Source organism: Echiichthys vipera, assembly GCF_963691815.1.
Source record: "Echiichthys vipera genome assembly, chromosome: 15".
Taxonomy (NCBI): domain Eukaryota; kingdom Metazoa; phylum Chordata; class Actinopteri; order Perciformes; family Trachinidae; genus Echiichthys; species Echiichthys vipera.
Genome location: NC_139840.1, coordinates 14,427,676 through 14,443,359, shown reverse-complemented (window position 1 = coordinate 14,443,359; position 15,684 = coordinate 14,427,676). Strand labels below are relative to the sequence as shown.

General features: G+C 41.2%; 1 protein-coding gene across 4 annotated transcripts in view; it reads left to right on the top strand.

Annotated features, from left to right (window-relative positions):
* Window positions 1–15,684, top strand: part of LOC310958008 (laminin subunit alpha-3-like) — a 54,384-nt gene that overhangs the window by 24,659 nt on the left and 14,041 nt on the right. For 3 of the 4 annotated variants that reach the window (XM_083928788.1, XM_083928787.1, XM_083928790.1), the window contains exons 18-42: window positions 120–172; window positions 327–432; window positions 669–768; window positions 893–1,049; window positions 1,642–1,777; window positions 1,981–2,123; window positions 2,239–2,342; window positions 2,678–2,834; window positions 3,181–3,341; window positions 4,558–4,666; window positions 4,753–4,850; window positions 5,860–6,058; window positions 6,170–6,296; window positions 6,569–6,717; window positions 7,158–7,273; window positions 7,550–7,761; window positions 7,871–8,075; window positions 9,175–9,319; window positions 9,431–9,571; window positions 9,890–10,051; window positions 10,999–11,100; window positions 11,193–11,276; window positions 11,831–12,061; window positions 14,715–14,828; window positions 15,514–15,632. In XM_083928788.1, coding sequence (XP_083784914.1) covers window positions 120–172; window positions 327–432; window positions 669–768; window positions 893–1,049; window positions 1,642–1,777; window positions 1,981–2,123; window positions 2,239–2,342; window positions 2,678–2,834; window positions 3,181–3,341; window positions 4,558–4,666; window positions 4,753–4,850; window positions 5,860–6,058; window positions 6,170–6,296; window positions 6,569–6,717; window positions 7,158–7,273; window positions 7,550–7,761; window positions 7,871–8,075; window positions 9,175–9,319; window positions 9,431–9,571; window positions 9,890–10,051; window positions 10,999–11,100; window positions 11,193–11,276; window positions 11,831–12,061; window positions 14,715–14,828; window positions 15,514–15,632 — 3,430 coding nt within the window. The remainder of the gene's footprint in view (window positions 1–119; window positions 173–326; window positions 433–668; window positions 769–892; window positions 1,050–1,641; window positions 1,778–1,980; window positions 2,124–2,238; window positions 2,343–2,677; window positions 2,835–3,180; window positions 3,342–4,557; window positions 4,667–4,752; window positions 4,851–5,859; window positions 6,059–6,169; window positions 6,297–6,568; window positions 6,718–7,157; window positions 7,274–7,549; window positions 7,762–7,870; window positions 8,076–9,174; window positions 9,320–9,430; window positions 9,572–9,889; window positions 10,052–10,998; window positions 11,101–11,192; window positions 11,277–11,830; window positions 12,062–14,714; window positions 14,829–15,513; window positions 15,633–15,684) is intronic. The other variant, XM_083928789.1, reaches the window with a different exon arrangement.

Sequence of the window (15,684 nt, the reverse complement as noted above, 5' to 3'; positions counted from 1 at the left end):
TCCTTTCGTGCTTCACCCATGAAAGTGACAAAATCCTATAATCAGGGTCTATTCACTGTAGAACATCCTTTATGCTTTCACGGCCTATCCCCTCTCGCTCTGTCTTTTTCTCATACCAGAGTGTCGGTGTGATGTGAAAGGGACCCTTAGTGGTGTTGGAGAGTGTGAACAGGTGAGTATTTTATTATTACCTGCAGTGACTGATACACATCCATTAATCAAATTGTGATTCATATGAGGTAGTTATCATATTGTGAGTTTTGACTGATTGGCTCAGCCACGATGTGTAACATTTTTTTTTTCTTCCTGATTGTCTGTTTGTTTAGAAAAGTGGACAGTGTTACTGTAAGCCTAACGCATGTGGAGTTGCATGTGAGACCTGTAAGGATGGATACTTCCTGCTGCAGAAAAAAGAATATTTTGGCTGTCAAGGTAAGGCGTCCTTAACCAAATTAACCAATCACTTGCTTAGTATTTAGTGTTGACTATGTTACTATAGCATATGAGGAATAATGAATAAACATTTCTATCAGGTTAACCAGTAAGCGTTGTTTCTGGGTACCTTGTGTGATTTCGCCCACTCCAACCTTTTAACCAGAGAGTTAGTCGTTGGTCTGGTATTAAGTTACTCTTCAATGAAAAATAATGACTTTTACTCTCCCTGATAGGTTGTCAGTGTGATGTAGGTGGTTCCATTGACATAGCATGCGAGGAGATTTCGGGACAGTGTCGGTGTCGGAAGAATGTATATGGCCGCAAATGCACTGAGTAAGAAGTGGCTGTCTTATTAAATGTCATAATACTTCACGAGTCAGGCAAAATTTTAAATGAAATATTTTTTCTTTTGGGACTAGAACACAGTTTTCATTAATATTTGCATGCCCCCTGTCAGGCCAACACCAAGCTACTATTTCCCCACTCTACACCACCTGAAATTTGAGGTTGAGGATGGCACCACGCCAAATGCCAGACCAGTGCGCTTTGGTTATAACCCCCAAGAGTTCCCAGATTTCAGCTGGAGAGGTTATGCTGTAATGTCTCCGGCACAGGTTAGTATATATTCATATCTTTATATTTGATACACAGAGGTGACCTTAAAAATGACAGTATGGCCAGTCTATTTTTTGGACTATCTGTCCCTTCAATAAGCTTAATTTTTCAGTCTATTCTGATGTTGCCATGATTGTTTTTACCTCTGCACTGATATTCCTGCACCCAAACCTCTATTATATCAGGGCAGATGTGGGATTGTGGACACAAGCTCTCTTAGAACTAACAATATCTCTCTTCAGCCGGAGGTGATCCTCACGCTTACCCTTGGCTTTCCTGGCCCTTTCCATATTCTAATGCACTACTCAACCCCTAAAAGAAAGGGGCGAGCACGAGTGAAAGCAAGGATCTTGGTGGTGGATGAAGCTGGTTTTCAGTCTTGCTGTGACTGTAAGTGAAGGGCCTGCCTTTCTCTGGCTGTGCTTTCCTCTCTTCATCTTGCTTGCTGTCTGTTGATTAGCCTGCTCTCTTTGCTTAAGTTCACTGCCCACCTGACATGATTTTTAACCTTTCTCTTAACATTATACCATCGTAGTCCACTAAAACCCGTGCCATCGCAGTCAGCTGTGTGTGTCACTCTCATCCCTGCAGAGTGAAGTCAGAGTAACAGTGCATGTTGACCCAAAAGATGGGAGGCATTTATTCCGTGTGGTTCTGCGATTCACTAACCCGAGCAGCACCAGCGTGATAGGTAGCATCAAAGCTACCAATAACAAAGGCACTGCAGGTGAGGCTGCCTCTGACATCCAATCAGCTCATTCATTTCATATCATCAAATCTAACCCATCATTGAAGAAATACAATAAATAACCTATTTCCTGTGTATCATTTATATGTAAGCTTGTGCGTGATGTTTCCTATGCTGATGATGTCCTGCTCGTCACCCGGAAACGTGAAAGGTTACACATATTTCTGCTTGCTGTTCTTCAGGGTCAGATCAGAGCAAGGAAGTAATATTCCCTGAGAGTCCCTCTCCATCCTTCCTCACTGTCCCAGGAGAGGGCTTCGCTGAGCCCTTTGCATTGACCCCTGGGAATTGGATCATTCACATAAGGGCAGAGGGAGTTCTGCTGGTGAGTTCACAAGGCAGACATCCATAAGCTAAAATGAAAAAATGTTAAGAAAAAAAAAAATCAAATGTACAATAGAATGAATACTAAATTACACATTGTCACTCTCACTCTCCAGGACTATTTAGTGCTACTGCCCCGGGAATACTATGAGGCACCTTTGCTGCAGGAGAAGATCACCCAGCCCTGCACATACTTATCCACTGCAAACATGGATACAAAGTAAGTTATTTCATACATGATACAGGTAGGTTTTGGTTTCACAGCCATGCATCATTTTCTCCATACTGGACTCACAGCTCAGGTTTTCCAAATAACTTTATTGGCTTAGTTATTAACCTAACATAATCTAGTCTATCATGATAAATATGGGGGTTTAAAATGCACAGTTTTTTCCTTTTTTATAGCTATGATAAATTATGATATTCGGATGATTTGAGCTTTACTACCACAGCTTACTTTCAACACAGTGGAAAAACCTTCCCCTTAATGTCTGGCCACAGTCAACCAGAAGCATTCTTGCTGACTCTGCCTGTGCTGGTTTGTCTCTTTCCCAGCTGTCTGCTGTATAAGCATGTGGCCATGGATGGCTTCAGCTCTGCACTGGGCTCACAAGGAAAACTCTCCAGGCGTACTGGGCGCAGGAGAAGGCAGGATCGTGTGCGCCGTCCCACCCCAGATCACCCCGAGATGATCGCTCTCAACGGCGGTCAGGTAGAAGGCCTGGATATAGAGTTTTAACCGATTACTATTGCATTCAGAGTTTGGTGTCAATACTGTACCGTTAAAGGATGAATTGGTTTGAAGACAAAGCTATCAAATTGACTGAGGTCTTTGGCATGTTCTTATCTGCTGTTTCAAAGTCCAAAATATAGAAGCAGGTGATTGGGCTTTTGGCATTGGGACTGTGGAACTACTTCCCAATTAGCTAAGGCCAAATCTTTAGTCAATACTTGAACATGCTTAATAATATTTTACTGCTTTTTTACTTCCCCTAAGTAGTTGTATTGGAGGTCCTTAAAATAAACTCAAATTACTTTGTATGATTTGTGTTCTGTAGTCGCTCCAACTCAGTCTACGCCCGCCTCGTTCTGGCCCATACGTCCTTGTCCTGGAGTACGCCAGCGAGATGGACACTGTACAGAACGTCAATATACTCATCAGTGGTCAGTCAGGTGGCCAGATCCCAGCCAGGGCCAACATTTACAGTTGTGCCTACAGGTAAGGCCTGTATTTGTTGCTTCAGCTTTTTAAACATTTCTTGCTCTAGTCTTTTGTTGATTTATGTCTTCACAATTTGCTCAAAAAGGGGCTCTATCTTCCAACCGGGGCAAAGCGGCAGATGGATCCAGTCTTGTTTTCACACCCAACACCCATCTGTTAGCCCATGGGTGTGTTGGTCTTAAAGGAAGGTGGGATCAGGTGCATTGTTGGTGCATTGCTATCTTAAGGCAGCGGACGGCGATTACGCCATTGACCAACAAAAACCTGGTCTAAAGTCAGAGGCGCAGTATTTTACTGCTATTTACAGGCCGCATTAGTCATAATAAGATTAGTGATTCACAGATTGCAGTAATATCCACTGCTCTGTGGTTGATTGAGCATAAAAATGAATGCTATTAATCATTCATTAAAAATGAATGATTAATAGCACATGGGTGAAATAATACATTTTTAATGAGTAAAATATTACATCAGAATCTCTAAATTGTGGACAGAGCCTTAAAAGTGTAGCTGCTGTCTGGCTGTTTTTCCCCTGTTACGCATGAGGAAAAGCTAAACGTTTAGTTCAGAAGCTAAACGTTTAGTTCGTTAGTTAGTTAGCTTATAACAACCATTTTTAGTTTTGCTAAATGTCACACGATTTTTGCTGCAGTGACTTTACTGTACCCATGGAAACATTTACAATTACACAAAGAAGCCTCTGATCTTTAAGTCACTAAATAAAATACTCATTAACACAATACATCCTTTAAAAAGCAACGGCCTACAGAGGGAGTAAAAATCATTAATTTAGGTGGGTGGCAGGCGCACAATTTTATGTATAATTGGATTCGGATGTTATCAGAGCCGCTCTGCACATCATATTTTTTTACATATGCAGGGACGAATGCAGCTCTCCTCCTCCACCTCAATCTCCACCACCTCCTTCTCCTCCTCCTCTTCAGTTAAATATTGGTGCTCATATGTAGTGATAGTTCATGTCACGCCCAAAACACAACCATGTTTAATGAACAGACTATCCGATCTGCCCCTTTGCGCTTACTTTGCGCCCAGAATGTGTTTCGTCTGACTAGCAAAAGTGGAGTTGGACACCCTCTAAATGCACTTGCGCCATAAATCGTATATATTAAATAGAGCCCTGAGAGTTTTAGAGCTAGAATGTTGTAGAATATGTATGTGTTTCAACTCTTGTGTGTCTTTAATCCTTTAACAGTTTTTTGTGCCGGAGTGTGGCAGTGGACAGCAGTAATCAGGTGACATTGTTGCAGCTCTCTCACAAGACGGAGGTTCTTCTGCAAACTTCTACTGCATCGTTCCTGCTGGTGAGGGAAATGTTACAACAAAATATTAATAATAGTTCAATATCTAGACAGCATATTATTTGAAATACATTTGTTTCTTTCTTTAGTATAAAGTGTATGCAGTGCCTGCAGAAGAGTTCTCCATGGAGTATGTAGACCCCAAAGTGATGTGTGTCTCCACTCATGGCCGCTTCACTGAGGACAGGCAAGTCACCTTGATCCAATTGCAAACATTAATCATACAGGGGGGAAAAAAATCATCACTAATGAATGTAAGCTGCAATTTAGGTAAGACCTCTGTACTGCGTTGTTTGTTTTGGAGTGTGGAGACACACATCTGTTTTCCAGGTACGACTGCACACATTCCTCCAGCTGTGAAAGGTCATTTACCTGAGGCTGAACTTAGGGTCAAACTCTCTCTTACTCCCTCTGTCACACTAAATTTACTCTCACTCTGCACCTAAATGTTACAGTTCCACATGTGTTTACAGCTGTCAGTGTGCAGTCCTGTCATTGACTGTAATTATGTAATTTACCCTGAACAGTGTAGAAAAAGCCTTCCTAAAATGGAAAAAAATAAGAAGAAAAAATACACAAAAATAAATTGTGGGAATTGACTTGAAAAGCAAAGGAACATTTTTTTTAAAGAAGCTTAAGACACAGTATGCTTATATTGATAACAAAAAGACAAAAATGCATTTCATATCTAAAATGTTTGCTGTTGCATTTAAGTGGTTCTATTCTAATTTACAGCTTATTAAAGTACTATTAAGTATTAAAATACTACTTTTATTTTTGCAGAATATTAAAGATCTCTGGAAAGTAGACAAAGCAGGACACATTTTGACGTGTTTGTGCACCAATTTAGTATCTAAATCTGGAAATAAAAGTGCAAGATAAGGTATAATTAGGACAAGGACACATGCAACCTGAAGGCAGTGTCAGCCTGTAAAACTAAAGCTTCCTTGGAAGCGTGTGTGTGTATATACAGTATAGTGTGTGATATCAGGAGTGCTGCACATTGATGAGATAGGGTGTGATAACCAGAGGATTTCAAGATTTAAATAAGGATTATTCGAGATTTATGTTGTTTTTTGGTCCTCTGACTGGCCACTGGCCCCACATTGTTCTGCAACAATAGCACTTGGCAAACACCTCAAACACTATCAAGGGGCTCTAAGTAACAACATCTTGTTGCTGTTTACTGCTTCCAGCCGGCACTGCGTTCTGAGGCAATTCGACAATCCAACCTCAGCCTTGATTTTGAATGCTGCTCGTGATGGACAGCTATCTTCCGTACCAGCTGTTTCTCCCCAACCAGAAGAGAAGGAGGATTGGAGACGGAGACGACAGAGCGGGGTGTTCCCTATCCTTGAACCTCAGACCAATGGGGTACTGCTTAAATTCCCTCAGGTAAGAACCTTGCTGCTGTAAGTTGGAGACGTTCACCCTCTGCCCTGACATTCATTTTTAATTTCACCACACCTTTTTGACACTAAAGCTTCCTCCTTTATTTCCTTCCAGACGGAGATCAATTTCACTCCCAATGTGCCCCTCCCGGGCACGTATGTGGTTGTGGCCCATTATCACCAGCCTGAACATACCTCCTTCCCCGTAGAGGTCCGAGTGGACGCAGGGCGTCAGTGGAAGGGTGAGTACGTTGGACAAAGACTCATATTAAATGGAATAGGATGAAAGACTCCCATTGGATATAAGCGTGCTAACTCGGGCAGTGACCGGAAAAGCCGTCTCAGTGAAGGAGTGATTCCTCCTCAAAAGCAGATTAAGTCCCCAGGCTTATGACAAGATGATCAAAGGCCTTTAACACACTTCCTTATATGGCTTTAGTGGAGAAATGGATTTTTGTATAGCATACTAGCATTAGTTACTCTACTCATCTTCAACTCTGCTCTTCTCTTACAGGTTCAATAAATGCATCCTTCTGCCCTGCGGTCTCAGGCTGCAGGGAGGTTGTGATCGCTGATGGCCGCATTGCCCTCGACTTTGACCAGAATTCTTGGCAGCTGCCCACCATCACTGTGATATTGCCACCTAAGAAGACACTTATTCTGGTAGGCGGTCAAGTCAAACACTGTCCAAATTATTTTACCAACTAAATTAAGTGGAAATGAAATAATAGATCATGGGAATAAAGGATACTTTTTATTTTCAAGTCTGCAGGTTTGAGTAGTGAGTCCTTGTTTTATACTGCCGTTATTCAGGTTAAGTACTTGGCATGCTGAGGTCCTCTCTCCTCAGTGTTATGCCATATCCCTAACAAAAGCAACAACTAAGGGACTGTATTCTACCTGGCAGCCCCACACAGCTTTCTGAAAGCTAAGCTTACAACCACTGTACGGCAGGGGAGGTTGGGCTGCACTCGCCTGTTACTTAGTTTATCTGTTTAGCAGTCTCTGTATATTACTGAAGTTTAGAAAACACAAACCAAACTTGACATTTTCTGGTGAGATTGTATGGTTATATCATTTGTTATGTTGTATCTTTTGTGTAGGATTATATCTTGTTGGTTCCTGATAGCAGTTACACCCCAGATCTCCTGAAAGAGAAGCCCCAGGATAAATCTGCAGATTTCATACAGCAGTGTAGAGGAGAAGGGTTCTATATTGAGTAAGTATCCACCATGTCTGTGAAACAAGTTGGATTTGAAATGGTACTTTTGATCGGATCAGTTGTTTATTTATTTTTACTCTTATAATCTGTGATATGTTAATGCTTTGCTTGAGATTTTCAGGTCAACAATCTATGTATTCACCACTACAGCTGTTTAACAATAATAAACAGTACAATGGAAGTATTGTAAAGGGTGCCCTCAAGCTGTGATAACAGAGTATAAAATCACATCTCTATTTGAAAGAATTTATTTGAAACTTTCTGTCCCCTCAGCCCGACAACTTCTACCCAGTTCTGCAGAGACTCTGCCCGCTCTCTTGTAGCAGCCTATAATGATGGAGCTCTATTTTGCAACTGTGACAAGTCCGGCTCCACAGGGACTACTTGTGATCCAGTTGGAGGACAGTGTCCCTGCAGGCAGCATGTCATCGGTCGTCAGTGCACAAAGTGTGCCACAGGATATTACGGCTTCCCCTACTGCAGACGTGAGTGAATGGTTACTGACCTGTGCTGATTAGAGTGTCAGAGTTCCCCCAATACCTAAACTCTTATTAGTTTAAAATGTATTTGAAATCCCCTCTCTTCCTTCTGCAGCTTGTGAGTGTGGCCGCCGACTGTGTGACGAGGTGACAGGACGCTGTATCTGCCCTCCTCAGACAGTCAAACCAGCCTGCGATGTGTGCCAGAGTCAGACCTTCAGCTATCACCCATTGCTGGGCTGCGAGGGGTGTGAATGCTCTCCAAATGGCATCAAAGCCAACGCAGGGCCTGACTGTGACCGAACCACCGGACAGTGCAGGTAAGTGGATACCTACTTAACTACAAGGCTGTACATTTATAAAGTAAATCGAACAGTGTTCTGTAAATAATAAAGATCTTCCATGAAAGTAAAAAGCAACTCAATTAAAATGCAAAATTCAGATTAGACAAGAGAGGAAAAATAAACTTTAAAATGAAAGAATTATATATATATATATATATATATATATATATATATATATATATATATATATATACACATATATATATATATACACATATACTGTATATACGTATACACCATATACGATCAAGACGACTTGACAGCTTCCCAAAAATTGGGACAGCTTCCATCTTGATTGCCCTCTGGTGGCTGGCTGCAGTAAAGGTCATAAGTCCTGCCCCCTCAATGTTAGAGAATGGGACCTCAAATACATTTTTCCCAAAGATGGTTTCTATCAGTGTCAGTAGTTTTTATCACGTTGGTGTATGTTCAAGTGTTCATTTTTCATAGTTTGGTTTCAATTAGTTATTTGATGCTATAAGAAATTAGGTGACACATCATGATGCATGATACTGTATATGCTGTGTGTATATACAGTATACAGTATATGATCCCTTAATCCATATAACAGTAAACCCCACAATCACCTGCAATGTCTCTGTTTTCTATTAGTGTTTATTTGATGTTAACTATACTTTTTCTGTACTCTACTCGACAGTTGAGATGTCCATACTGACAAAAGTTGCTCAAATGTATCATCTTATATCATTTCTTCATTCCCCTTAATTGTATGATTGTATAATTTGTCTGTAATGTACAGTACTTATTAAACAGCTGCACAAATAAAGGTTATCCCTTGCCATTCCATTTTTTCTTTTGAAAAATGCTGGAATGTGAAGCCTGCAGCCTCTAACAGAAAGTGAAACATGACACCAAACTGTGATAAGAGATAAATGAGGGGATTAGTTCACAGTCCAGTCATGTTAATCACCTGTCATGTATGTTTTCAGTCTCAAAATAAGCTTTACCTTGTATTAGTATTTGTAAATGTAGTTTGTGTATTACTCTTGCTTATATCTGACTTTATAAATGTATGAACCACATATGACTGTTGTTCCTTGTGCATTTTCTGTAGTTGCAAACCTAGGGTTGGTGGCCGGCAGTGTGATCGCTGTGCTGCAGGCTATTATGGATTCCCTGACTGTGTTCCTTGTAACTGTAAACAAGGTGGCGTCACAGCCGACATCTGCCACCCAGACACAGGGAGGTGTCTCTGCAAGGTGAGTTCATTTCATCGATATGCTCCTTTTAAAACTCCCTCTCTTCCTCATTTTGTCTATTTGTCTTTTCTCGCTGTGACTTTCTCCTTCTTATTGCTGCCATGTTTGTAGAGAAATGTTGCTGGCGTCATGTGTGATTCCTGTCGGGAAGGTTCCTTCTATTTTGACTCCTCCAACTCTCATGGCTGTACCAGCTGCTTCTGCTTTGGAGCGACTGACCAGTGTCAGAGCTCCAGAAAACGCAGGGGGAAGGTGTGTTTGCTTTTCATGCCCTTGCATGTCTATGCCTTTGGAAATTTTATGCCTGCAGAGTTTTCTGGCTGATAGCACTTATGTGGTGAACATCGTCATAATGAAAGTGGCACATACAGATGTTAAGGAAGTCGATCCACAATTGCATAGTGGTGGTTTCATTGGAATCTGGGTACATTCGGTGATGCACGGCCATCTCTCTCTGTTTGTAATATTATGTGTATATGTATACGTTATAAGCCCATGGAGTGTGATTTCACTTGTGAACTGTGAATACAGTTTTCGTATTGATTTTTCACTTTAAATACTCCCTGTTAGTTTGTTGAGATGCGGGCCTGGCGTCTGGAAAGCCCCGACCAGGAGGAGGTTACCTCTGTGTTGAACACAGCCAGTAACACAGTGGTGGCAGATATCCAGGAGCTTATTCCCACAGTTCAAACTCTACACTGGGTGGCACCATCGTTCTATCTGAGAGACAGGGTGAGTCATGACAACCCCATGACAACATATGTATCAATCAATGTTTACCAACGTTTAGCTATGGAAACATAGAGTATTTCCCAAGTAATACCTTTATACTTACCATTCCTGAATGGACCCAGTTTTTCAATGCAGTAGAGCATTGTAATGGACATTTCAGTTCACCCTCACCTCCCTGTAACACCCTTCAGGTGTGTTTACTCGTCTGAATAGGTTGGTTCAGATAAATTGGTTAAACTGTTTAGTTGTTTTTTTGCCTCATCTTTTTGGTTTTTATGGACTCAAGGTTAGAAATGTAGCAATGTCCAGAAAATCAAAGCAATTATATCAACAGATACTATCATGATATCATATCATTTAGCTTCTTTCTCCACAGGTTTCTCCCTCTCCATTGTTATCTCTGCTGCACTGTTGGACTGATTATTATATACTTACTGTTGATATATATTTTTGCTATATACTTTATTATAATATATATATATAATTAAATCAAATTAAATTGCATTTTATTTATAGTGTCAAATCATAACAAAAGTAATCTCGAGACACTTTTCATTAGGTCCAGACCACACTCGCTGACTGACAGAGACCAAACAATTCCCCAACAGCAACAGCAATATTGTTGTACTACACTATATATTATGTTATTCTATTCTATATAACTACACTACTGCATCATATACTGTGTTGTATTTCCAACACTATATCATATATTACCATACTATACTATATTTTGTTTTGTTGATGTGTTACATTGACTTTTGCACTTTGACATATTATCCTATAACTGATGAAATGATGACCTTGATTATTACTTCCCAGTTGTGAAATCTGACCCAGGTTGCATAGATACAGAATTTCCTCTAAGCTTATTTTTGTGTTCCAGTGGTCTCTGCATTGATTTTAGAAAAGCTGACAGATATTTGGGCTTTCCCCCTCAATCTTAGGTTTCATCTTATGGTGGTTTCCTCACCTACCAGTCCAAATCCTTTGGGATCCCCAGTGAAGGGATGACTCTCATGGACAGGAGACCTGATGTCGTGCTGACTGTGTGTAGTGCTACTTGTTTCATCACTGTTAAACCTTTCTGTTTATCAGTGGCAAACACAGCATATTTATCCATCTCATTATTTCCCCCTAGGGTCACAATATGACCCTGATCCACATGGCTCCACAAGTCCCACTCCCAGACAGGTTGTATCAGGGCAGAGTACAGCTGTTGGAGGTAAAGTACGAACCAGTTTCTCTATTTCACTTACAACCTAAAGCAGCTGTGATTTTCAAATCAGCCACATGATATGAAAGTGCTAGAAGGAGATTAACTAGGGAATTTAGATTATAAGATATGTTTGGGTGATTTAGATATTGACCTGAAGGTGGGGCGACTGGAAAAGTCTTTGAATGTCTAAAATGGAAAGGCTTCATCTTCTGGGGAGTGTAAATGTGCTTCATGTTCACAGCAATGTAGCGTTTGATTTAGTTATTTTTGTGTATTAGGGAGATTTTATATTGATAATGGTGCTAGACAAAAGTCCAGGGAGACACCAAAGCCATTAAGATTCAACCTCAAGAGGACAGCAAACATTCATACAAAGTTTAAAGTTGTTGAAATATCTTGCCCTGCAACGTGTTTAACAGCCTCACAAATATACTGTACGCTATTCTCTGCTACTCTTGTTCTATATCATATGAAAACTAATACATTATAATTTTTGAATATAGTCTCCCCCCACATATTTCTCAGCATTTGCCACAAAATAACTGATCTGTTGTCTGCAGAGAAACTGGCGCCATGCTGTCACCAACAGGCCCGTATCCAGAGAGGAACTGATGATGGTCCTTGCTGGTCTGGTTGGTCTGAGGATCCGAGCCTTGTACTTTACTCAGAGCCAACGACTTAGCTTAGGGGAGGTGGGCCTGGAGGGGGCGACCAACACAGGGACCGGTGGGCCTGGAAATACGGTGGAAGATTGTTCCTGCCCCCCTCAGTACACCGGAGACTCCTGTGAGGTGAGGAGCTCAATATCTCTCTATACTGTTGTGCCTTTATTTTGCCTTGAATAAAAAGGTGTGTAAAGATTTGATGTTTATTCCCTTGCAACCTGTGTGTTTATTTTTTCAAATCAAATAATAGTATTTACTAAACTTGGTAGGTTAGAAACAAACAAAACAGATATAGAAAAAAGAAGCTCATAAATAAAGTGCAGCATCGTTAAAAGCTTAACATGTTAGTGGATTTTCTCTTGGGTGGAGACAAAAACGTGGAAGCAATCTGGCTTCATTGACTCTTCCATATTGAAAAAAAACTTCCGTATTCAAAAAAGGTATTTTCTACACCTGAAATACATAGGTGTATAGATGAACTAGACAGGTTGGAGAGATTAGGATAATTTTGAAAGGTCGGAGAAGCTGTAGCGATAACAAGCAGGGTGGAGCAAGCAGTTGATTGAAATGGCATCTTGTCATCGTTGAGTTGCTGGAGCTCCTCATACTTTAGGGTGTTCTGACATGCCTGAACTTAGTACCACACCCTTTTCCTAGAGAAAAAATTCATCAGCAGAGGAGCTTTGGAAAATACCGTCGTGAGAGCTTCACACCCAAATTGTGTAGCCCCAGGATGGAATATGATGCACAATCGCGCAGGCATTATATTGGTGATTATATAGATATAATCATGGCTACAGCTCACAGAAACATAGTGCAAACCATAATGTAGTTGCAAAGGAAAAGCTTTATTTTTATCATTGGAATGGCTCTGACTTGACTGAGTGTGTCAGTGCTTCTCAGATCTGATTTGTATACACACACACGATTGCACCAGTTTTGCCAATTGAGAATGGAGCAACCACTAATTATTAGGGAGTTTTTGATGTGATAAATCCTTTGTTAGTGGAAAAAAAACTGAAATAAATGTGGTTACCTACCAGTGTATATGTGAGCAGTAGTCTGGTAGGGAGTGTTTAAAGGAAGTTCATTATATGTGCCCAGAGGTGGTATGACAAGGCGCCTCGCCTTGACACATTGGGTGTGGCAGTTGGCAACACATTGTTACTCATAAACTTGAGTGTGTTCTCCTGAGAGCGCCGACGGTATGTGAGTTTGTAAGTACACCTGGCACACCTAGTTGTGTCTGTCGTGTGTTTGAGGAGCGTGATTCAGGGATGACTTTGTTGTCTGTGTTGTCTGAGGACGTCTGACTTTCCTCTCAAACACACACACACACACACACACACACACACACACACACACACACACACACACACACACACACACACACACACACACACACACACACACACACACACACACACACACACACACACACACACACACACACAAACACACACACACACACACACACACACACTCACACTCTTTAGGTTTAAGTAAACACAGCAGGATTTATAATGTTTGATATTTTCCTTGTCTCTATTCAGAAAAGCTCAAGTGGATTTCCTATGTGTGTGTGTGAACTGAATGTGTCTCAAGCTATTTTTTGTGTGTGTGTGCGTGTGTGTGCCAGTTAGAGAGAGAGTTAGAGAGAGAGTTAGAGAGAGAGTTAGAGAGAGAGAGAGAGAGAGAGAGAGAGAGAGAGAGAGAGAGCGCATGTGTGTGCTTGTGCGCCTGAATACACTCATGCTGATCTGCTAGACTGACTCAGGTAGGGGACGGGGCGTGTTCTCTGTGTACGTGTGGTGTGAGTGTCAATGTGTGTTTAAGAGGCTGAGGCAGGGGAGAGTGGAGCATTATTTCACACAGACTAAACGTCAGGAATGTCAGATACGTGTAAGAATAGAAGACGGCGTACAGGGGTTTTATTACAGACCCTGCTATGTTGGACTTTGATTGGATTTTGCTGCGCTGGCCACAGGCCACGAGAGAGAGGGGAGCGAACCCGCTTTACCAGGCATCATGACAGATGGACTCAGAGGATACAGTACCCTTCACTTCATGACCAGGGAACTCAGCAGATAGAGTATCCATCACTGAATGATGAAGGTACCCAGGGGGTACGCCACCACTTGGTACATGACAGAGGACAGACAGTTCGCTATCCTTCTGTTAATGACAGTGGTGCCAATTATCAGATTCAGGTAAAAATATCTGAAGATTTGATGTATCAAGTTGTTAAAGGGATGTTGTTTCACCTTAGCTGAATGTTAGACTTCTCAATGTGTGGATTGTTGGTGACTTGAAGAGCTTTATCTCTGAAAGCAAAGGGCACACTTTGGCACTTCAGTGTTAATTGTTAATGACACTCAACTCAGGTCAAGTTCATTGTTGTGTGCTCTGCAAATGCTCACACTTGGTATCACAGCAAATAGAGGTGCGGTACGGGAGATTAGTTATAAATCACATGGTGCGATCTCAGTATTTTTTTCTAAAATGTATAAGTCTCTGCTAACTCCTGTCTGGTTGTTTAATCTATAAAAAAATGAATAAAATTGAGTTGAGTTAAAATATACTATATCATTGCTTCTACTGGATTACTATATATTATGACATATAAGATGATAGCAGATTTGATCCACAAATAAATTGTCCACCCCTAGTATCATAATTGTTCTACAGTGGTATGCCTAGGTTTATGAGTTATAGTTGTAAATAAGAAGTAACGTCAGGTTGGGTAATCATGTCTTTATATTTATCTTTTTTATTTCAGAAATGTGCTCCTGGTTTCTACAGAGATGGCAGTGGGCCTTTCCTTGGCCGCTGTGTGCCCTGTGAGTGCAATGATCTGGCTGATGAGTGTGAAGACAAGACAGGGAGATGTCTGGTAAGAAACACCCTGAACCTTCAACCCTTATTAGTGACTTCATAACCATCCTTTCGCTCATTAATCTCTGTGACGGAAGGATAAGCCTTCACGCATTTCAAAATCTCAGCAGTCTCTCTTCTGTTATCGTTATGTAAGCCACTCAAGACTGGGCCTGTGTATGCAATCCACACCCCAGCAGCTCAAAGCCAAACGGACACAAACAACTGAACGCACTCTCTCTGCCGTGTGCATCAAACACACTCTTTGATTGATTGGCAGGGAAGTGTTTCAACTAGCCCCACCTTCAGGTCAAATAGTTTTAGAGTTTTAGTTTTAAAGCAATGTCAGATTTGTTAGGGCATGCTGCAGGGTGTTAAAATCAGTCTGCTAGTTTGAAAAGGCCCTCTCTGTGTGGTGGGGGCACAGGAATACAGGAGTACTAGCAAAATTAAAACAAAAATGTTGTTAATTTAAACTTGAAAAAGCAAGGGTCCCAAACCGATCCTTATAGAACACCCTTAACAATGACTGGGTCAGACCCCTGTGAGTGATTAGTCAAATAACTGTAAAACCACATTGCATCCAATGCCAGCACTCACCAGGGTGTTAGTGAATTATGGGCGGTCCACAGTATGGAAAGCCATTTTAAAATATATAAACAGACAGCATTAAATGTTTAATGAACACATTATGGTATTTTCAGAACTGCCAGTACAACACGGCTGGAGACCGATGTGAACGCTGCAAAGACGGTTACTACGGAAACGCGGCTCAGAGGACATGCAGAGTTTGCCCATGCCCATTCAGTGTGCCCGCAAACAGGTGGGTGACAAAAACAAAACACATCCAAACAGCTGTACTATGATTAAATCAA